The sequence below is a fragment of the Haliotis asinina genome, chromosome 12 (assembly GCF_037392515.1).
Source record: "Haliotis asinina isolate JCU_RB_2024 chromosome 12, JCU_Hal_asi_v2, whole genome shotgun sequence".
NCBI classification, from domain to species: Eukaryota; Metazoa; Mollusca; class Gastropoda; order Lepetellida; family Haliotidae; genus Haliotis; species Haliotis asinina.
The window spans coordinates 40,992,873-41,017,259 of NC_090291.1; the positions used below are offsets into that span (position 1 = coordinate 40,992,873).

The following is a 24,387-nucleotide window of genomic DNA, read 5'->3' on the forward strand; positions in this document are numbered from 1 at the left end:
AACAAGGTCGTGTCGGCTAGATGAGTGAGTTTGCGTGTGATATTTAAGTTATACCGCGGCATGGTATCGAACAGCCATGGTTAGCGAACATTTGCTTGTACAAGAAGGCAGGCCAGCATGAACCATCAACCAGGTAGCCACACGGGCCAGAACAGAAACTAACGCTAATTGACATAGTTAATGCCACTGTCCACAACGCTGAAATCACCAGCATCTGTAGCTAACTCAAACCGGTCCATCCTGTTTGCCATCCGATTCTAAAAACAACTTCAAAGTATGGAATCAATAGTACATTTTCCTTCGACATGGACTGGCACACTGGGTAAAATGACATCCAAATGTAACAAGCCCCACACCCACACAAACCAGATCGGCACGAAAGACAACAGATTATGTCTAGGTTTTATTTGTCTGAAATACAAGGCATTCAAAGAAACATGTAATGTTAATCACTGACATAAAGTGAAACGTGATTTTAAGCGAGTGCGTTTAGTTAGTGTATATCACATCTAGAGAGAGAGAGAGAAAGAGAGAGAGAGAGAGAGAGAGAGAGAGAGAGAGAGACCAATGATTTTGGAACAAGATATGTAAAAAAGTATGGAAAAATAGGGTTTACTAACTGAGCTAAATAATGATTCGTTACACATGTTAAATTCAATTACTTTTATCTATCTTTTTTATTTTTAGGCATTTTCATATGTGAAAAACATGTGCTCGTAAGTGTTTCCCTTTGAAGGAAAACGCAATTATTCCTTAAGCAATATACAATGGGGTTTTGAAACCACTGCACTAATTCAGAATCTCATGCTCACTTGGGGTATACCGTTTGTAAACTGAAAAGGCAGACATGTGGGCTGTGATTGGATGAAAGCACATCAATCCACTAATTAAAACCCACCACAATTTTAAGTGTTTAGCGCTGTCTGTTTTATCACCATGACTTGTTGTATGTACTGATATTTTCCAGAAGGTGACATTTGGTGCGGAACTGGGATTGATGTGTTCAGCTTCCTGTGCTTGGCAGGATAAGTCAGCCTGAATTTGCGTTTTTGTTGTAGGTCTAAGGCCAGACTGTAATGTGTACATATAATGGATGACTTTTGACAGCTTGGACGATTTGTTTAAAAAATATAAACGTTCTTATAGAGGTCTACGGGAAAACATTCGGTATTGTGTAACCTCTACTGAGAAATGATAAAGGCAATTCAGATAAGGTCGACAACGTGGAACGCAGACACATCAGTAATCTCTGCGTTTGATAATATAATTTTGATAAATCTCTTTGGCCTATGCTCCGGGACTTTAGCCATCTTCAGCCGCATCTTCACAGACCACGTTTTCCCCGCACCGATGTCCCTGTACACGAGATATCCACAAGACATCGTTATTGCAACATTTATGCTTACAAATCGTTACTTTCACAACTACAACTGAATAAATACACAATTTTTGTTTCGTTGGCTTATTTCTAAACGCTGCACTCAGCAATTCTGAAGCTATATAGCGGCGGTTTGTATATATTCCGAGTCTGGACCAAGCACCCAGTGATCAACAGCATGACCATCGATATACGCAACTGGGATACGATGGCATGTGTCAACCAAGTCAGCGAGCCTACCATCCTTTCTGACAGTCGCCTCTTACGACAAGCATGGATTGCTAGAGACCAATTCTAAACGGGTCTTTACGGGTGCATGACTTATTGTTTTCGAACGAATGCCGAAAGTCGCAAAATTAAATCGTGAACGTACCCTACATCCATATCCTCTTGGTTCTTGTCCACGCACTTCACATGACCCTCCATGCTTAGCTTGCATTTGGTGAGTGGAATTTTCAGTGTGTTGGTGAAGGACACCGTAGCGGTTATCTCGCCCTCTTTCTTGCACTTCTCAGGTGCCTGAATGCATGAGATGAAATCAATGTTGGAATCACTCGCATGAAATAACAGACATCATCACAGATACATGACACGCGGTACAGATAACATCACAGGGACATGATACGCGGTACAGATATCATCACAGATACATGACGCGTGGTCCAGATATCATCACAGGGACATAACACATGGTACAGACATCAACATCGGGGCATAACACGAGATACAGATATCATCACATGGACATAAAACGTGGTACATACATCATCACGGGGACATGACACGTAGAACAGATTTCATCACAGGGATTACACGTGGTACAGAAATCACAGGCACAAAACATGTGGTACAGATATCACAGGCACATAACACATGATGCAGGTATCATAACGGCGGGAGGGGACATGGACATGACGCGTGGTAGAGATATGACAGGGATATGACACGTGGTACAGATATCATCACTGGCACATGACACATAGTACAGATATCAACCTCGGTACAAAACCCGTAGTACAATTATCATCACCGGGATATGACGAATGATACAGATATCGTCACAGGGACATAAAACGTGGTACATGAATCACTACAGGAGCATGACACGTGGTACAGGTATCATCACACCAACCACACGTGGTACAGAATACACAGGGACATAACATGTGGTAGAGATATCATCACAGGGACATAAAACGTGGTATAGAATACTCAGGGACATGACTCGTGGGAACATCACATGAAACGGGAACATCACGTGTACAATTACAGATAACATCACGGAGTCAAGCTACGTAGTAAATGGAACATTACGGGTACATTATACGTGGTACAGATACCATCACCAAGGTAGGAAATGTATCACAGGGATCATTATGGGCAAGTACATGGTACACGGTGAAACGGTGAATAATTTGCCGTGACAAAATGTGTAGGAAATCCCCTCAGAACCAGCAAAATATACTACCGACAAAAAATAAGGGAACTAATGAAATAATAGCGAATTTGAAACTGCTTGAACTATCCACTAAATCAATTTTAGGCGTCAAGTTCAATATCTGGTGTGTCCACCATGTTGGGCAACACATTCACGGCACCTTGATGGCATGCTGTTAATCAATTTCCGGATGGTTGCCCATGGTATTGCCCGCCATTCCTCTTGGAGAGCTGCACCAAGCTGGGCCAGGTTGGCGGGTCCTGGGTCCCTGGCGTACACCCTTCGACCAAGAACGTCCCAGAGATGTTCAATTGGGGACAGGTCTGGGGACATAGAGGGCCAGTCCAATGTCTGGATACCTTCTTGTCGGAGATAAGCGGAGACAATTCGGGCCCGATGTGGTCTATCATCTTGGAATACAAAATTTCGGCCGATAACGATGGAGCCACAACAGGACGCAATATTTGGTCAACGTATCGCTGACCAGTCATGGCTCCGTTAATGATGACCAAATCTGATCGTCTGTCATGTGTAATCCCACCACACACCATGACACTACCACCTCCATATCGATCATGGTCAAGAATTGCTGCTCTGGCATATCGCTCCCCGCTCCGACGCCAACAACGTTTTCTGCCATCTGTGAATCGTAGGCAAAACCTTGACTCATCAGAGAACATGGTGTAACGCCAGTGGCGCATAGCCCGTCCCTGATGCTGCCTAGCCCATGCCAATCTTTGGCGCTTATGGTGAGCTGAAAGGGTGACACCCGTAAAAGGCCGTCTTGCTTTCAGACGAGCTTGATAGAGTCGGTTTTTAACGGTTGAGGTTGAAATGCGTCTTCCAGTGAGTGTGCGGAATTCTCTATTGATGGCAGGGGCCGATTTAAACCTATCGCGTAGAGCAATTAACGTAATGAGACGATCCTGTCGTGGTGTCGTTGATTTTGGTCTACCACGCCCAGGTCTCGTTGCAACCCCACCCGTTTGACGGTACTTATCCCGCAGGCGTGAAATTACGCTTTTTGATTTACCCATCTGCCGGGCAACTTCACATAATGATGTCCCCCCTCTATCATCCCCACAATTCTCCATTTTGTTGCTTCACCGAGATACTGCCTCGGAGGCATTTCTGTCAGTAAGTGTCAATCTCTATTGCTTTAGTGATTGCGACTTCTCCAGTACATTTACAGGAGTTAACTTCGGTATGCACGTGTAGCACGTGCTGGGCATGCAATCTGCGAAATTCCATTGTCATTGGATGTTGCGTTTGGGAGATACGCCACGATAACGGACCTGAACAGAAGGAAACTGATGTTTTCGTTTGTAGCGTGGGTTAGCGCGCCCGAATGCACCCGTCGCTGTGCGTACATGCACGTGGGTTGAAATTTCGTGCATTTCGTGGATATAGCTGGCGACAGCGTTTATGAGTTGAAGGCTGGCAGTTGGTAAGATGACTGTTGCGGGACAAAGACGTCCGTATAGAGTACCAGCCTGGGGGTTACAGTTAAATTAGAATTAAGAATAGCTTCCATTATCGGGAATACATTTTATACAGAAGTCTTAGCATTCACATTATCGGTGAATGTGAAGTGTGTAGGGATTTTTCATTGGTTTTACCGCTTTGTTTCAGTTTGGGTGCATTAAATGCTCAGACATAATTTTTTTTTTACTTTTCGTTTATTTTATAAATGGGGAATAACAACTGCCTCATTCCCAGACCCTGTCACAGTCAAAGTCATCTACATTCAATTTCTTGGTTCCCTTATTTTCTGTCGGTAGTATATAACATTGACAAGTGAAACACTGTCCCGTCAATAACGTCGGCCAGACTCCCGGTAATCAAAACACATAGTCAAGGGGAGGTAACGCTGCCACTTAAAGTACGAAAAGCACTGATCATTTATGATAGATTACGAAATAATTATCACTCAAAACTTTAAACATTGTGACCCAAATAATGCTTATTACTTAATCAATAATAAGAAAATACACTCTCGTAACAACAGAAAGAACAAGTCACTCCGAGGAATTATAACAACATTGTCACCAGGATCCGCTAACTGAAAGAAAACACATCTTATTTCGAATTTCACTGTAATACCATTAACTATATTACTTCCTACCGTTATATCCAGGGTCGGATTGCGCACGGTCACTTCTTCCCATCTCTTCAGCGTGTTGTCCGATTCCTTGACCGTTGCGAGTGCACTGCACTTGTATGTGCGCCCTAAAGCAGTCTTAAGCATGTCCACGGTGTCAATCTTCACGGTTATTACCTTCACTGTAATGATAATAATGATAATGATGATAATGATGCCATTTATAACAATATTTAAACTGCAACATATGACATGTTTGGGAGTTCACTTTCTTACTAGAGTACAAAGTCTAGTACTTTTGGGGGGTTGAGTCAAATCCGGGATTCGAACCCGCACCCTCGAGTCAGGCACCTAATCGCCAGCACACAAAGTCAGCCGCCTAGCCCGCTCAGCCACCGCGACTTCCACAAGGTCTGAGGGTGCGGGTTCGAATCCCGGAATGGCCATAACCCCCCAAAAAGTACTAGAATTTGTACTTCACTAAGAAAGTGAAATCCCAAATATGACATATGTTGCAATCCAAGGGGTTTACTTTCAAAGTCTCACGTTGTTGACCCAGTCTAGACTCGATTATTTACAAGCTGTTGCCATATAGCTGGAAAATTGCTGAATGCGGCCTTAAACAACAAACAAACCAAACTACAATGCTTCAATGACCCGGTTCAAGCAATGTTAGAAAAATAATAACACTTCAGTGACAGCGACAGTATCTAAACTTAGCAAGTGTTCATGTTTAGATAATTACATAAAAATACTAAAGGTTCCATTCATGCAGAATACGTATCGGCATTTTAATTTGCCGTGTCTCATTATTACGAATATTTAAGACAGTAAAATTTGTTCCAGTTGTTGGTTGTGATTCTGGCAGAATGCACCAAGCTATTACAAGAGAATGGGACTTGCCATGTAAAGGTCTCACCACTATTTTCACGACACGGAATTCATAACACGTACTGCATGGAATTACCATTTTACAAATCATACTACGTAGTTCCTAAATAATGTCTCCGCAAAAATGGAATTTGTACGTTTTTCTAATTTATACCGTAGCGTCGATAAGATACTCAATCTATTTCTTTTTTGTAACAGTTCAATTATTATCACGCTAATAATATTTTGTACAGCTGACTATATTTATTTTCTGGCATCAGTTTGATTATTCTCTTTCTGTGTTATTCTGGCATGTACTTGAACTGCTTGCGAAGGTTTTGAAAATCGGTTCAGAATCTTCTTCTCTTCACTTCGATCAAATTTTCGATTATTCATTCGAAATATCGAGAATAACAATCGAAAATCCATTGTTTAACCCCATCAGATGAACGTAACGTATTAGTTCTCACGAGCGCCAACGTCAAACGTGAAATCAGGGGTAGAACAAGTCTTCAGCAACCCATGCTTGCCGTAAAAGGCGACTATGCTTGTCGTAAGAGGTGGTCGGGTCGTTGACACATGTAATCGGATCCCAGTTGCGCAGATCTATGTTCATGCTGTTGGTCACTGGATTGTCTGGTCCAGACTTGATTATTTATTGACCACCGCCATATAGCTGGAATTTGCTGAGAGCAGCGTTAAACTAAACTCGCTCACTCACCTGCGCCAACGTCCATGACGAGGTTGGTCTCCTTCTTCTTAGCTACAACTATCTCCAAGTCGCCGGTGTAGTCCGTATTAGTACATGTCATGGCAATGGAGACTGTGCGAGTCATGTCGCCGGTGTTTCTTGCGGTCAACTTGAACACCAACTCAGAACCCAAGTACACCTCGCCAATCTCTTCTATTGTAAATTCAATTGCCTAAAATGTCAACGAAATCACATACTAATTTTACAGGAGTGACATCAGCCTGAATGTGCACCAACAACGAAAATGCTTCACATTAAACAGTAAGGTTGTTTGAAAAGAAGCGTCTGCTGGCGATCTCCCCATCCCGACCTCTTCTGGAAGTGATTCTTCCCATTGTTCTCTCTACTACTAATAATTCCCTTCCCACAACCGTTCCTGATAGTGGACCCTCCCCCGTCCAATCCCTTTCCTCCCTACTCTTACCTCTAGATGACCCTCCTCATCCAGTCCTCTTCCTCCCTAATCTTACCCCTATTGGTGATGACACCTCCCTACTCTTACCTCCACTGATGATGACCCCTCCCTACACTTACCTCCACTGGTGATGACCCCTCCCTACTCTTACCTTTATTGGTGATGACCCCTCCCTAATCTTACCTCTATTCGTGATGACCCCTCCCTAATCTTACCTCTTTTGATGATGACCCCTCCCTAATCTTACCTCCACTGGTGATGACCCCTCCCTACTCTTACCTTTATTGGTGACGACCCCTCCCAAATCTTACCTCTATTGGTGATGACCCCCTCCCTACTCTTACCTCTTTTGATGATGACCCCTCCCTACTCTTACCTCCACTGGTGATGACCCCTCCCTACTCTTACCTTTATTGGCGATGACGCCTCCCTACTCTTACCTTCACTGGTGATTACCTCTCCCTACTCTTAACTCTACTAGTGATGACGCCTCCCTACTCTTACCTCCACTAGTGATGACGCCTCCCTACTCGTACCTCTACTGATGATTACCTCTCCCTACTCGTACCTCTATTGGTGATGGTTCCTCCCCTTCTTCTCCTGTAAAGTTGGCCAACCTAAACGCCCGCTCTGCTCGGCGGACAGCTGCACGTTCTTCTTTGGAACCTGGAACAAGTTTTTTTCCTATGTGAGATGTCTCAACCTGTCCATTTGGGTACTTTTGGTGACTCTTAGTAAACCTCTCCTCATTCCAAGTATCCGTTTAATAACTCATCTATGAATCTTTTGCAAAACTTAACATTTTCTGTAGTTGTACTACCCATCAAAAGTTTAGACTTTTTAGAAGTTTAAAGCGTTCGCTATACGCTATGCAAATATACTAGTATATGGTTACATCGAAGATTTCTCCACAAGCTCAGGGGAACAAACTGCAAACTTTATGCAGATGAATTGCCATAGGATCAACAGGAGAAGCATGCCCAAATATGTTAAAGTTCCGTTTTGGTGTAACGTTTTGTTAAGAATTCACCAAATGCCACCGACTTTCATCATTTATTGAATTCATGACATTAATTTATTCACCGTTACGAATTCATTTTACAATACATCAGTTCATGTGTTAACCGTACAGTGTGGCATATTTTACAAAATCTAGTTTAGAACAGTTGAATGAAACAAGTGGCTACACACACACTAGTGCATCTAATCTGTTGGTGGGTAGTTTACTTGTTTTTGGCCCCGCACCTTTATTTATTGCCATCAGTACCAAATGATATTGTTGTATTCTGATATTTACATACTGCTACGTAACACACACATCGATCTAAGAAATGAGTACCTTCCTTGTGCTTGTATTCGTGAGTGATGTCCAGCCTTTCACTTTTCTTTTCCTCCTTATTGAAGGGCAGGCCGGTCGGCGCGTGGGTACTGATGCTCTTGCCAATACTGAAAGTTAGCTGGTTGTAAATGCAGATTTTGTGCAGTTTGGCCAAGGTATGTCATTTGATGGTACAGGCAAACTGGTTGTAAATGCAGAATCTTATGCAGTGTGGCCAAGGTATGTCATTTGATGCTATAGCCTAGCTGGTTGTTAATGTAGACTTATGCAGTGTGGCCAAGGTCTGTCATTTGATGGTATAGCCTGGTTGGAAAAGAATACGCTTGCCAACACTATATGTCTTATTATGCTGATACATTTGTCATCTGGGTATTTTATTGCCAATACTGCAGAAATAGGCACCGCCATAATGGTCCTGTTCGTTTCCACACCCTACATTGTCAAGCACGAGTCTTGGGAAAAGAACGAGGTGAAATCGTTATTTTACTTACGCGTTCTTCCTCCTTGACAGTTGTATGAACTTCGTCTTGCTCCGGTTAACCAGCCACTCAACTCTGTCCCCGTTCACCTCGGCGAAGACGAAAGCAGTGTCATAGCCAACATGGATACGCCCCTCCTTAACTGCCGCCACAGGGCAAGGGCCGCACTGAAACACGCCTACAAGGAGGCATGGAATCGGCTATTTTGAATATCAAAGTTGACCACAAATATACTGAACAGCAAAAGAACTGGTTTTGTCAAGTTTATAAATAGAAGACATAAACATGAACTCTTACTTTTATGAGATTTAAGTGTTTTCTTTTTGTTTTGTTTTTTTTTTTTTTTGGTTTTTTTTGCTATCAGTATAATTTACCATTGCATCATAATAATATACTACAAAAAATCCCAGTGTTACTTAATGTGGGAATATAAGGAATATATATGTTACAGTCAATCGGTGAAATCAGTCATTTCACGTAATGCCTAAACCATTTAGGCATTTCGCTTAATGCCGGATACGTTTAGGCACATCATGAAATGACTGAATTCACTTAGTCATTACGTGAAATGACTGAGTTTTGTGTTAGTTGATTACACAGATTGCCTAAAGCTTCAGGCAATCCGTGTAATCTCGCAAACTACCTTGACAGCTCGACTCAAAGAGCTCGACTCAATGACAGCTCGACTCAATGACAGCTCGACTCAAAGAAGGGTAACAAAATAAAAACTCGGTCACCTCCTTCGCTTTCTTCCACCAGATTTGAGTTGTAAATGCTTTATCCAGCTTCACGATTTGAATTGTAAGTGCGAAACGAATGCAAGGTAACATGCATGGCATGTAATTGAATAGAGTATTGTTGTTAGTCATTTCACGTAATGCCTGACCCCGAATTTCAGTCATTTCACGTTATGTCTGAAACTTTTAGTCGTTTCACGAAATGCCTAATCACAATCAGTCATTACGCGAAATGCCTAAATCGTTTAGGCATTACGTGAAATGACTGATTTCACAGATTGACTGTAACATGACAATGGTTTCTTAGTTGTGGATAAATTTGGACTTAATCAGCGTAGGCTTGGGGTGATGCAGATTGGTCAGAACTGGGTATGATCTCACCTCTCTGGCATTCATCATCATCATTTTATCATTTACAGATTAAGATTGAAATGCAGCAGAGAGGGTTCGGGTGATCCTGGCACAGTCAGGCTGGTAAAGCTCATCATCAGCTCAGGGCCCTCACCTCATCTACTCGCAGGCCAGACAGCGAATGGGACTTCTCGCAGGAAACACTTCCTAGTCGAACCCACCAAGAACTTTCCGTGGGATCTTGATGGCGACTCAGTGTCGTCAGTATTTTGCCAAAACAATATCGTATCAAAACAATTGCGTTTGGTGTCTGTTTGTCATACTGGCATTGGTTTATCTGTGTCAGAATCAACCCAACGGACGTTGTTTACTAAGATGGGCAGTGGTCTGGGCGGTAATGTGACCCCCAAACAAGCTAGTGAAATTACAGGACAGTTCCCCAATGGACAATTCCCCACTTGGTGAGTTCCCACACATTTGAAAAAGAATCTGCCTACATCCATTCAATATAACTCATGTTGAGTATATGTATTCAGTGTTGAGTATATTTTTTTCACAACAAACGGAGTGCCGGTCCAACTGGGCGTGTGTGAATAATCTAACAGGGTTCACGGTCGTTTCAATATCTAGATAATAGATAATCATTGTCTTGGATGTCATTGACACATTCAAGGTGACAACACAAACTGTCAAAGTTCCATTACCCGCACAATCCCTACATATAAAGGCATACTAAATGAAACAACTCTGTCTACCTACGTAAACATATTTTATGACAGAAAAACAGAAATGGAAGAGTCTAACACAGACTCCTTCCTGGTAGCGAAACTTAATTTCAATCTAGGTCGCTTCATAGTAACATAGAGAGTGAGAGTGGGTGAGTTTAGATTCACGTCGCACTCATCAATGTTCCAGCTGCATGGTGGCGAGTCTGGACCAGACAATCCAGTGATCAGAAGCCTGAGCATCGATCTGGGCTCCTGGGAACTGATGACAATTGTCAAACAAGTCAACACGCCTGATCACCTGATCCCGTTAGTCGCCTCTTACGACAAGCATAGTCGCCTCTTACGGCAAGCAGGGGTTGCTGAGGACCTATATTGGCCCCGTATTGTCTTAGCAACTGTTCAGGTATCACCCACCGTCACTTGCCTCTTGTGGCGTGGCGTCAATCACCTGCCAGCCGTCATATAACCCCTCTTCCTCCTCGCAGGTCACTAGGTCAGGGCGACTCATCCATACCTCGTTCCAAACATGGAAATTCCTGGAATTACAAAGGAAGATAACACAACTTCATGGACGATCAACTTCTTCAATTCAACAAAGGTGTAACGTTATATGTCTATGCTGAAACGTCGCCATTGTTGAAATAAAGTGAGTGCGTGAGTGAGTGAGTTTAGTTTTACGCCGCACTCAGCAATATTCCAGCCATATGGCGGCGGTCTGTAAATAATCGAGTCTGGACCAGACAATCCAGTGACCGACAGCATGAGCATCGATCTGCGCAATTGGGAACCGATGACATGTGTCAACCAAGTCAACAAGCCTGACCACCCGATCCCGTTCGTCGCCTCTTACGACAAGCATAGTCGCCTTTTATGGCAAGCATGGGTTGCTGAAGGCCTATTCTACCCCGGACCTTCACGGGTCTGTTGAAATAAAGACGCTGATTGTCCATAAAGTGGTGTCATCTCTATACCAGCAACTTCTAGAGTGCCACTCAAACAAAAATAAGTAAATACAAAGGAAGCGTGAAGTGACGCATGACTCAGACATTTACCGATATTCGTATCTTGTATCACACATTTGTTAGGGTTACTTTTTCTAACGCTGTTCTCTCTCTCTCTCTCTCTCTCTCTCTCTGTGTGTGTGTGTGTGTGTGTGTGTGTGCGTGTGTGTGTGTGTGTGTGTGTGTGTTTCCATGAGTTTGTAAGTGAGTGAGATTGGTTCTAAGCCGTTTAGCAATATTTCAGAAATATCACTACGGGGACAATCGAAATCAGATACACAGTTTAGATGTGGAGGATCGAACCCGGGACTTAGGCGTTACGAGCGAACAAAATAACCACTAGTCTACCCAGTGTCCCCATGACTTAAATAATGTCTACATTTAGAAGGGCCCGAGAACAGCCGATCGGCAGCAGCCAGGCTATACGGAATTGTGCGCTTTGTTTTGACGTATTGCAAAGCTGTACTGTTGTCATAAAATCTCATGTCTACGTGAATTCTCCTGGTCACCTGGTTTGTATTCTACTTAAATAATGTAAGGCCCGTGAAGATTCGGGTTAGAATGGATCTTCTTTCCCAACGCTCTTGTCGTCAGAGGCGATTAACGGGATCGGATGATCAAGCTCGCTCACTTGGTTGACAGGGTGTGTAGAAAGATGCTCATGCTGTTGACCACTGGATTGTCTGGTGCAGACTCGATTATTTACAGACCGCCACCAAAAACTGGAATACTGTTGCGTGCGGCATAAAACTAAACTCGCCCACTATGAATATTATGATATGTTTTGAGGTAAAGAAGATGCGTACCACACTGAGTCTATCTTCTCCTCCTCAAAGTCTCCATTCGGCAGCTTGTAGTTGTACCTGTCAATGCTCAGATGATCCGTGTCGGTGTTATGGGCCGACTGAAAGTTGGTGACACTCCGACAAGGGATTCCTAGCGCCCGACACACTGGAAATAGAAGCAGATCTGCCATGACAAGATATGAAATGAACAATACAAGAGCATGCAACCTTATTTCCATTTTCTTCTAGTGAGTTGGTTTGTTATTATACGCAGTACTCAGCAATATTCCACCCACCTATATGGCGTCGGTTTGTAAATAATCGAGTCTGGACCAGGCAATCCAGCGATCAACAGAATGAGAATCGGCGCAATTGGGAACCGATGACATGTGTCAACCAAGTCAGCGAGCCTGACCACCCGATCCCTTTAGTCGCCTCTTCCGAAACGCATCGCCAATATTCTTACCCGGATCTTCATGGGTATCCATTTTCTTCGAAATATAGACATTCCGCTCGAAAAAGAAATAATGATTGGATTGTTGTTGTTTGGTAGTTAAGCACACCCAGAACCTAGATTTGAAGAAAATGTAGCGATCTTCTTGTTGTGATATACTGTAGTTGCTTCTAAAATGAAAATCTGGGAAAAGATCGGCATTCACTTTTCATCCCGCAGCCTTGAGATTAAAAAATATCCATAAAATCCTCCTGTGACAAACATCTAACGGTCATGCTGTGTTATTGAAGTAAATAATCCTCAAAAATCCCTGGCCGAACATGAAAATAACATCTTATCTTCTTGCTGTTGACTATTGACTATTAAGCTGTCAAAAGCCTGCTTAGTCCTCTATGTAATAAAATGTCATCTTAGTTTTGGTTAATGGACTAGAGTACCTGTCGATACCTATTTTAAATCCACTGTCTGTTTTACTGCTGTTGTATTGTGGTAAAACATCACCAAATGTATTCTCTACTGAAAACCGTGCCGAACTTCCTCATTATTTAACTGTTAAACATGATGGTATTCAGCCCTAGCCACCAACTATCGATTGTAGTTAGTTCATGAATTTTAGCGCCGCATTCTCCAGTCAGCAATATTCCAACTGTGTGGCAGTCTGTAAATAATCGAATCTGGACCAGGTAATCCAGTGATCAACAGCGTGAGCATCGATCTACGCAATTGGTATAAAATGGCATGTGTCAACCAAGTCAACGAGCCTAACCACCCGACCCAGTTAGTCGCCTCTTACGACAAGCTTGGGTTAGTGAAGATCACTTCTGACCGGTATCTATCAGCAGCATCTACAGTTTCTGTCTTACCTGTGGTGAGCACGGCGGAGTAAACCCAGCACTGCCCATATCTCACTGGCTTGGTTGTTTCCATGTATTGTCGGAGAATCTTCACACTGCCAGCCCAATCGGAGGGTGTCGTACCACCCCAATATCTACCCGACCAGTTGCCCATCACCACTCCACCGTCGTCGTTAGAGTTTACCTGCAACAGTAACCCAGTTTACAGGCCTTGTTCCTTCGTTTGGATGTGCTTGCGCACGCGAGTATGTAGCTGAGTTTAGTTGTACGCCATTTTTGCAATATTCCAGCAATATCAAGGCGGGGGACACCAGCAATTGGATCCACACATTACACTCATGTCCATATCCGAACCCGGATCGTCAGCGTGAAGGACGAACGCTATAACCACTGGGCTACCCCAACGTCCCTTTGCACACGCGAAGCAAATTCAGGACTCCATCCGATCCCGTTAGTCGCCTCTTACGACAAGCATAGTCGCATTTCATGGCAATTCTACCCGGGGACCTTCACGGGTCCCTATGCAACTAGGATACGTTGACATGAGTCAATTACATCAGCGAGTCTGACCACCCGACCCACGTAGTCACCTCTTACGACGAGCATGGGTGGCTGGTTACCAGTACCCGTTTCACAAAGCACTAAGGTGATCGTAAGTCACTAAGGTAACCTTAGTGCAATGTTAAAGTATGGGAGTTAAGGTTAACCTTAGTAAGGGTTGCTTCGTGGACGGAGCCCCGGTTCTAGCTGGATCTTTACAGGTTATTACAGGAAAGCTCTGCAGAAGAACAGCGTTTTCTTTTAATGTTAACGGTCCTTAATTTTCAAGAATCCGTGCGAATAGATGTGTGTTGGTTCATTGCTTTGCTTACGATCTTGGAAAGGGCACGTGTAACTCGCACGGGGTTCCCAATGGCTGGCGAAGCCTCAAAACCGAAGCTCAAGTTCAGCAGGTGAAGACTAGCATTGAGTATGTCGTCTTCAAACTGAAAAAGATAAGATTATTGAAACAATTTTGATTTGTTTAATATTGTATTCACATTTGAAAACAAATCTTCCACATATATATGGGGTTAAAGGACAGCCACCATTTTTCTGCCTAACACTGCAAAAGATCACAATGTTATTCCAGCAGCCACATGATTGCCTTATGCTTGTTTGTTTGTTTGTTTGTTTGTTGTGGCTGAACACCACACAAAGCCAAAAGTTGCCTGCTTTATGACACAAACTAGGAAATAATCAAATCCTAGCCAGAACGAGCCAGTAAATGATGATGTTAGCAACGATCAACGCTTTCGGGCTACGATAATACATATTCAACAAAGTCACCTCATAGGTCTAGTATCTGTTAAACAGTGTTACATTGTTTAAGCTCTGGTCACTAATCGTTGGAAGGAAATGAAAATAAATAAATTAATAACACGCTTAACTGTAGCACAAAGTCTACAGAACCTCTTCAAGTATTCGCAGAACGTCTTTTTGAAACGAATCGATCAGAAATGAAAATGCATATCATCACATTAAACCTTCGATGAAATGAGCTAATTACTAATTACATGGCTACAATTATCTGATGCAGCTCGCCTTTGACTGAAGGAGAAAATGTTTTGCAAACTGTAGAAACTATTTTATGAAGTTACTTTCCTCCGTCAAATATTCTATATCAAGGTAACAAGCTCACACCTGAATGTATTTCCAGTGCACGTGAATATAATTACATTTAATTGAATATGGGTATATACGGAAATAGAAAATGTTAATAAAAACTCAAACTATGAAAACCATCGTTTAACGCACCTGTCCAAAGTACCAGGGACATGGTTCCTCGTATTTGTGGAAGCCCTGATACACGCAGCCCGAGTCATTCAGAACAGCCTCGTTTAGCCAGTCCTGGTCAGCCATGTAAACCAAATCCTCTGGCAAATAGAAAAATTACTAATTTAAACGAGTGTAAAGGTACCATTTATCTTACAACGAGTTGTTTTAAAACGTGCTTGAAAACGGTACAAGAATCCATACTAAAACGTCGCTATTGTGAAAATAAAGAAGTTGATCATCCATAAAACTTCCTCCTGCGCCGTTTTAAAACGTACTGGACCCATAGACTCTTGCAAACGTTCCATGTTGCACATGTTTCAAAGAGTGTGTTTTGGATCTTATTGTCATTTTTCTGATTTTCTGGCTGAATTTGATATCACTGGAAGCACATAATGGCTCGTAGCTGGAAGTAAACCTTTATATATCGAAAGATTCATCATGTTTATCTGTGAAAAATGTCATATTTATCAATTCATGAAAAAAACGAGGCAAATCGATCTCACAATGGGCAGGCACTGACGCTATGTTGTAAGACATTTTTGCAAGTCGATACTTGACACTCATCGCATCTCTCCCGTAAAAGTACCAATATTGTACATTTTGAATTTTCGAAAAATCCCGGCCTTTATCTCTAAAGGCGATTTTCAGTTCTAACAAAAGGAATCAGAAAATAAATAGATTCGCCTTAACGTTTTTCTAATAATTCACTGACTGTATAAATACCTGCTCATCTTGCAATTGCGAAAATAGCAGGTAGGTGTAGTGGTTTTTCTGGTCAGACATAATTCCTAGCACAAGTAACAGGGTCCTATTCGATTGAAGAACGAGTAACTTATCAGTGAATTATAATGAGAAAGGTAGTCCACCATAACATGACCCTAGGTCATCACCACGGAGAAGCCAATCACGGGATTAGAAATCGATCTCACACATATGTTTAATACCAGTTTTCTCACATGGATTTCGCACCGATAGGGTGTGTAAGAAGGAAATAAATTGTTATTTTCATCGTGTTCGTCACGTAAACATATTTGTTGTTATAAAGTGAAAATGCACTGGTCTGTAGTTGATTTTCGTCTTGTCCAGTAGTAATGTGTATGTGTTTTTCATTTCCAACCTCAACCGTGATTGGGCTGAACAAATATTATAGAAATAGATGGAGAATTACAACAATGTTTACACCTACGAGATGAAATATTTAGATCACTTGTTGATAAAAGTCTACATTTATCGTTTTGAGAAGTACTATTGACCACGTTTGCCTACTTGTTGAACAGAAGACCCTGGTTTAATTCCCCACAATAATAAAATGTGTGAAGTCCATTTCTGCTGTCCCGCGACATGACATTGGTGGAATATAGCTAAAGGAGGCGTAAAATCTCACTCGGCTCACGTGCCGAGGTTCTTTCATCACGACTGAAGCATTTAAGGCCTTAGTAAAGCCTTGAAAAGGATTCTATGCTAGATACGTGGATGATATATCGAAATTTGAAGCATTATTTGGACTAGCCTGCGCATGTGTTTGTGACGTCACATGGTGCCAAATGTTGTTGATAATTATACACTAACGGGCAAAATATACGATACCAAGACGACATCACTGACAGGAAACGACAAACCATGATTTGTTTGATTGGCATTATTAGAAGCTGGTGAGTAATAAGAGAGTAAGATTTCTTAATGGATAACAACTTCTTTATTACATATGATGCGACGGATTTGAACTGCTTCTGCCAGGTTTTTTTTTGAGTGAAGTCCTCGTGGTTTTGGGATAATATCTCTACATTGTCCCAAATTATACTGTGATTGGGACATTTGATGATGTGGTCGGATATTGCTGATCCATTGTTGTTGTTGTTGTTGTTAATCCCCCTTTGATTCATACTTAAATGTTGTTATGGCTTTATCCCTGCCCATGTATATAAGTCTGTTCCGTGCTGTATTACTTCACACTTGCTTGACAACAGAATAAGGATCCGTACCGAAACGTCGCATCGTAGGTAAATGAGAAGTTGTAATCCATAAAGAATGGATAACTCTTATAACGACAAACCACTACTGCATAAAGGGAGAGTGAACTGTAATAACACTTGCATGCTCATATTCACTTTCCTGTTTCACAGCGGTGGTCTGACTTTTCCTAACATCAGAGATATCGACTTGGTATCGTTTCTTTTGCCCGTTTAGTTTAAATCCTGAAAAAGGGCTGCACCTTTATGGTGCTGTCTCTTGTATTCACATACCTTTGCACCAGGGGTTGAAGAGAACGATGACCTCTTCGTCATGAGTGTACGTCCAGACGATGTCTTCGCCGTCCTTAACGTCCACGACGGTGTTGACGCTGACCTCCCATTCCCCTACGGGTGAAGACGCGGGGATGAATACTGACACTGTTAGAGACTTTCCCGCCTTCTTCACCAGGCTTGCTCCCCACTTCCGAGGTTTGTAGGGGGTAGCGTTAGATTCCTCCAGGGTGAAAGACTTGATCACTTTCTTCTTGTTAACATCTTCACTTCCTGCAATAAGACACAGACGGAACATCTGCAAACTTGTACACTTGAGATTCATTATAACATGAACCGTTCCATTATGGGAAATATATCTTCATCGTGATTTGATTCTTTTGGGGTATTCACCAACATTTCATTCGGATGAAAATCTTTGATGACTTGATCTTACTTTTAAATATATACCACATTTATAAACGTAAGCTGGGAAAGACGAAACCTACATTACTGCAATTTAAGAAGGAATTACAATATTATTATCTCATAGAAACATAGACACTGGAATATGTCTGAGTGTAAAGAATTTGAAAGAAAATGGGCACTGTATCAGATAGTCACCATTGGCTAACATAGTTTGTAGGAGATCTATGGGTATGAATGAGAGTGTGCATGGTTTAAAAACCAAGAAACAAAACAAAAAAACCAAAAACAAAACAAAACAAAAAAACACACAACCCCCCCCCCCCCCCCCAAAAAAAAACAAAAAGAAAAAACAAAACAAAACAAAAAAAGACCCCAACAACTATGTTTACAATGTTGTGCGATGATGATTTATAGACGGAGTATCGGATCCTGCTGATGTAGGAGAATGGATGACGTAAGTCAGTGTGGCTTGGTTTTGAGACCCAGAAACCTCCTCCGTCAGTAACACAACTGTGAGGATTGTTTCAAGCTGCTGAAATAGTTGGTCGTTTCAGATAGATTTGATTATAGTGTTTATCTCCCACCTTCATCAATATCAGTATTACTTGTCAATCCTTTTTACCGATTTATCTGTATTTTATGCCGTTTTCCAATTTAGGAACATGGAATTACCTAGCTAGTGTCAAAAATGCAAGTTTCCCTTGCACTTTATCTGAACTTCTTTTATTTTACTGCTACCTGTTCCCTGTGCTTGCCAGAAATAATGACATACATAACAAAGTCCTTTGTCGATGATACAGACTTTGAAATGTCAGTTTACGAAGGTTCCTATAAGCAATGTAATTGTGCACCAGATTGTCTCTCAAGAAGTTTTTTTTATGACAGATTTTGTTCTTGGCCACCTTGTCAAATTATCTTAGAATTACCCTGCCATGACACATAGCAGAAATGTCCAGTATTGTAAGTCACATGCATTGTTAATGCACTGGTCATATCATTCAAGGAATGTAAAACCTCTGTTAACACTTTTTGTCAGTGACTCAACAAAATGTCCTAGAATATGCAGTGTTTGTAATTTCATGATTTAATTTCTTGGAAGGAAGGGATATCACATGATAAACATTTGCTGAAAAGTTAAAAAGAAATAGTTGATGGCAGATTACGCATTTCTGTGGGTGTCTGTGGGCGGTGCCACTTAATGGATTTTGAACGACAACACAGCTGAGGAAATTGATCTAGTGAACCTTATTTGTAAGACTTTGGAGATGACTTTGAAAGAATCAGTTCTGAAATGGTAACCATCTTTGACTTTGAAAGAGTTTTGTCTTGTTCTAACAGGATTTTGGAATGTTCTTCCACATAACTCATGTCTGGGCTGAGGAACCAGCATGTACTGGAGAATTTGTAGTTTATGCCACAGCGTGGTGATGTCATCCATACCACAGTGTGGGGATATCATTCATACCACAGTGTGGGGATATAATTCGTACCACAGTGTGGTGATGTCATTCGTACCACAGCGTGGTGATATCATTCGTACCACAGCGTGGTGATATCATTCGTACCACAGTGTGGTGATGTCATTCGTACCACAGTGTGGTGATGTCATTCCTACCACAGTATGGTGATGTCATTCGTACCACAATGTGGAGATTTCAGCATACTGGACAGACACAGATACGCTTGGACAGTCGTAGGCCACATGAAAACAGAGGAAGAGAACTAGGATCCTGGTTAACGTGCATAAGCACTATAATTATGTACACAAACATATTCGCTCTGTCAACTGTAACACAATCTGTATTAGGCAAATAAATATAAGAAAACAAACAAATAAATAAATAAATAAATAAATAAATAAATAAATAAATAAATAAATAAATAAATAAATAAATAAATAAATAAATTATCTTTATGACTGTTGGAAATCTACGCTTAGTTCATTTTAAGAATGGAGAGTCTTCGCAAATATTTGCCTGAAAGGGTGCTTGAATTGAATATTGGAGTCGATATGGGTATCCTGAAAATTAGAAACCGCCCATTTCCTACATCGTGGCATGTCAGAGACACAAGGCCAGAAACACAACCTGTACCTTGACATGTCTGTTGACGCAGCCGACATTTTGGAAAGATTTTGGCAAGAAAATATAATGACACAACCTACATCTCGACATGTCATGCAAACAACGTCCATCGACACAACCTGCGCCTTGGGAAAGTATCAACACGAAAACCATGTCATACGCTACCCACCCAGGGTGAAGTCCAAAGTGATGTCATTCTTCTTTATGTCATACGCTCTGTCAAAGCTGATGGTCATCTTGAACTCTTGACCTCTACGGACGACCAGCTGAGCATTCTTTTTGATGTCACCACTGACGCGGTCCTGTGTACACCCATACATGTTGGTGTGGTGGCTCTTGACGTTGTCGGCAATGTGGAAGTCGACACCCGTGACGTGGAGTTTTGTTGCCAACTCGGGCTCAGAAACAGTCGTTGTTTCTGGTTTGGGCCGAGTAATAGCTAAAACATATCAGCAGTTATACCATCCATACAAACAACGCGCCATATTGAGTGAGTGAACATGAAAGTCTCGTTTCTGATAGAAATGTGTCTTCAACCCAAACGTCTATTACAACGTCGTCAAATTGAATTAACACCCTCAGCGTCAGGTCAATCGCGCGATCACACACACACGCACACACGCACACACGCACACACACGTACACACACAAATGAATACTTTTGTTTCCGGACACCGGAACGCTAACTGAAACCAAATGGAAACTTGAGTAATCAGTTATGGCCTGATACTGCACAGCAGTCTGGAAACAAACCACTCGACCAGTTGCTATTTTTTAAGTTCGAGTGCTCCGTAGAAGAGTCGGTATTCCGATACACCGCCATCATAATAGTGTTCTTACCTGGTTCCGATGTATCGCCCCCTTCATCGCCAGCACTGCATGAAGAGGCGACCCTTGCCCAGGGGGCATCTCTCAACCAAGAACTGGCTCGAGTTCTGCCGTAGACGTTACGGGGTCTCAGGTTATATCTGAATCAAAATTGTTTAATAATAACTGACTAACTAACAGTGTTTACCCCCGTTTGAGGCCGCTGATAAGTACTCAAGCCACATGATGACAGTTTGTAAATAATTCAGAGGTGGGGAATGATGTGACTAACACCATAAACAACTGAAGTGCGTGATTGAGTTTACTTTTACGCCGCCTTTAGCAACAGTCAAGCAAATATCACGACAGGGGACACCGGAAATGAGCTTAACACATTCTACCCATGCATTTGGGGAATCTTTAGCCCTTATGTTACCCCACCGTCTCAATGGCATGGAGGAACTATGGGATTATTACCATCCAAAAGCGGTAGACGTGTGCATGGAAAAAGCAGCACAAGCATTGACTCCCAATCAGAACAAATAAGTTCACTTTCTGAATGCTTTCACACCTGAGGAGGGCGACTCGGTACACACAACAAGCACGTCTGGCATGACGGGCGAACGGTTTTACCACTAGGCCACGACACCGCCATCGACACCTGTTCTAAGAGGGCTCGTTCAATGAACATGCAGATTTTTCTGGGTTACATCTTCTTTTTATTTGTATTATAATTAGTACTGTAGTAACTAGTATTAGTAATAAAACATTAAGTTGAACGAGTCTTAGATGCTTGAATGGCATTTTAGAAGATGCTATTTGATGGGTTACATCTTGTTATTCCAGAGTACAACGTTTCAGGGCTTATTCTAGTCCAATCATCAGGTTGAACTGAACAGCAACAGTTAACTCTGCCCATGACGTCACAATGCTATGATGCAATACATGTGGACGTCAATAGATACAGCTAACAGGGCTAACAGAAATAGAGGATACTAAACAATCTTCCGTGTAATTGCATATTTATTAAACGAGTGAATGATCTGGTATCAGATCAGATATACCGAATTTGATACTAAATCTTTCACGATTTTAATGAAAATGGTATTTCACGGAAGCAAGTTTAGTATTCTGTTTATCATTTCCAACACACACTGACTGCGGCTACCGTGTGAGGACTCCCAGTTGTGACGTCACAACTCTGAACCCATTTGACGTCACACATGTAGCGGTATTACACTAGTGTAATATTGCCGTAAAATATTACAGTGCAGTGTGTTCCACGGGCCAGTAATAAACAGAGGATACTAAACGACCTTCCGTGTAATAAGTACTGTAGTAACTGGTATTAGTAAATACTAGTAAATAAACAGAAATTTTTTGAATTAATCAGGACTTGACCCTCGGTAGGTTGAATGACGATTGCCTACTCGTTTGTGCATACGATTTTCATACTAGCAATAGTCCGACCATGTACACACACACACATACGCACGCACGCACACGCACACACGCACACAGATGCATGACGCTGTGATGACCCGGATAAAGGCAAGGTTCCGGCTTAAGATTGACCACAAACTATTGGTGGTACATTGACTGCTCGAAACTAATGTAACGTGAAACTTTTGATTGAGCATGCATCATAATACTTATTTATTCGAGTTATCGGTGCGACATCTGGAGATGAATCATATCAGAAACTAGTAAACTGTCATGGATAAAGCGTGTTAAAGTCATATCATTTCATTATATTCAACAAGGAAATCATTTATAATGAATTCAGACTGTATGTTCATCGTGAGAGATTACCCTACAGTATCCTTGGTTCCGTTATGGTTCGGTCTGTGTAAGGCATTCTCATGACTGCAAGGACGTTAATAATATATGTAGACTTTGGGAGTCTGATACTCTCAAACAAATGTCCCCCTTCTTCCAACAACAGCCCCCTTCCTTCTCATAATTACCAGGAGAATAATTCACTATTATCCATACATAGCTACCTCTCTCTGTCTACAAGTATGTCAGTCTATGTCAAGTCATTACTTGTCAACCGACGACACACGTTCAACATATGACTACACCATCAAGTACACCATCACAGCGACTGTGCCCTTACTGTAAGTTATATCGTATGAATTATACTGACAATGAAATGCAACATATCATTGATTGCATCTTGTGAAAGGAATTAAGAAGGAAATACATTGACTAATTTATGAACAAAACAGATGAAACGCTTGCATTTTTGCCAGTGCAAACAGACAAATACGCATTTTTCTAAAAGGAGTGTGGTACCTCTGGTGCTAAGATGGAAACATTCTCTTCTGTAAGATATGGGTTCTAATATAAGTCTTTTCGCTTTCCAGTTTCACTCTAATGTCAACCGTCACTTTCATGATATAATATTACCTGTCCTTGTATTATGGGCCTACTTGAAATATACAGTCGGTATGTCTGTATATCGATCCAGGTGCTTGGATCTGCTACTGGGGTTAATATATTCTGTCATGCAACAACTGTTTCGTGAGAATCATCACCCATAACCCCTCATACTTCTCCTTTCCCTCTCACCTCCTTATTGACATCCTCGTCAGTTGAAGCTGCTGTTTGTGAAAGTTGAAATTGCTGACGGTGACCTTGAAGCTGCAGTCTTCACCGTTGATAATGGTGATTAATCGATCTGACCGTCACGAACAGAGACAAACGCTGGACAGCTGACCGATGCAGCAGGCTTGACCTGAAACTCGGTGTTTGTGAGACGCCAGAAGGACACCTGTACCCAAATACGTACTAAACAACTGATCACAAACACACCTGCATGGGTGTCAGCAGAGTACTGTATTGAATCTACCCTAACGACACTGTACACCTAGCTCACTTCATGTGGCAGTCACGCTCTGTTTGTAAATAGAAACTGTACAGTTACACTATTGATTTACTGACTAGCAGTCACGAGACAGCACATATCAACCCATGTCATTCTTTGTTCATGTGAAACCTAGGAATATATGACTCAGGAATATAATTACCTTCGATGAGATCGCGTCATGGACCAGGAAGGAGATCGAGCTATTGAATGTGAGCGTTGTTGTTGGGCTGAGTTAAAAACGGAATATGCATTCGTTTCCTCGCTCTGTTACTGTTCAGTCACACTAAAGCATGTCACTCACACCGAACGACGCAAGCTCCTTCATGTTAGATACAAAGTAGGTCATGGTCATCTAAGCATGACAGGAAGGGGAGGTCGTGCTGGTGAGTCAATGAGTTTACTTTTAAGTCACTTTTGGCAAAAGTCCCCCACTATCACGACGGGCCTGACTCTCTTTCATGTTTACGGTTACGG

General features: G+C 41.9%; 1 protein-coding gene across 2 annotated transcripts; it reads right to left on the reverse strand.

Annotated features, from left to right (window-relative positions):
* Window positions 1-384: 384 nt before the first annotated feature.
* Window positions 385-24,326, reverse strand: LOC137259045 (protein-glutamine gamma-glutamyltransferase 4-like). 2 transcript variants are annotated; one of them, XM_067796753.1, is made up of 17 exons: window positions 24,074-24,326; window positions 23,616-23,781; window positions 21,075-21,202; window positions 20,404-20,673; window positions 17,743-18,015; window positions 15,479-15,597; window positions 14,554-14,667; window positions 13,691-13,865; window positions 12,395-12,539; window positions 11,002-11,123; window positions 8,784-8,949; window positions 8,293-8,399; window positions 7,522-7,619; window positions 6,509-6,710; window positions 4,942-5,099; window positions 1,752-1,897; window positions 385-1,356 (listed from the first exon to the last, which is right to left on the reverse strand). In XM_067796753.1, exons 2-17 carry the CDS (start codon window positions 23,627-23,629, stop codon window positions 1,206-1,208), a joined length of 2,388 nt encoding a protein of 795 aa, XP_067652854.1. In that variant the 5' UTR covers window positions 23,630-23,781; window positions 24,074-24,326; the 3' UTR covers window positions 385-1,205. The 2 variants fall into 2 exon arrangements, with proteins under 2 accessions (XP_067652854.1, XP_067652853.1); XM_067796752.1 differs by having other exon boundaries at window positions 23,616-23,817.
* Between the last annotated feature and the right edge of the window lie 61 nt (window positions 24,327-24,387).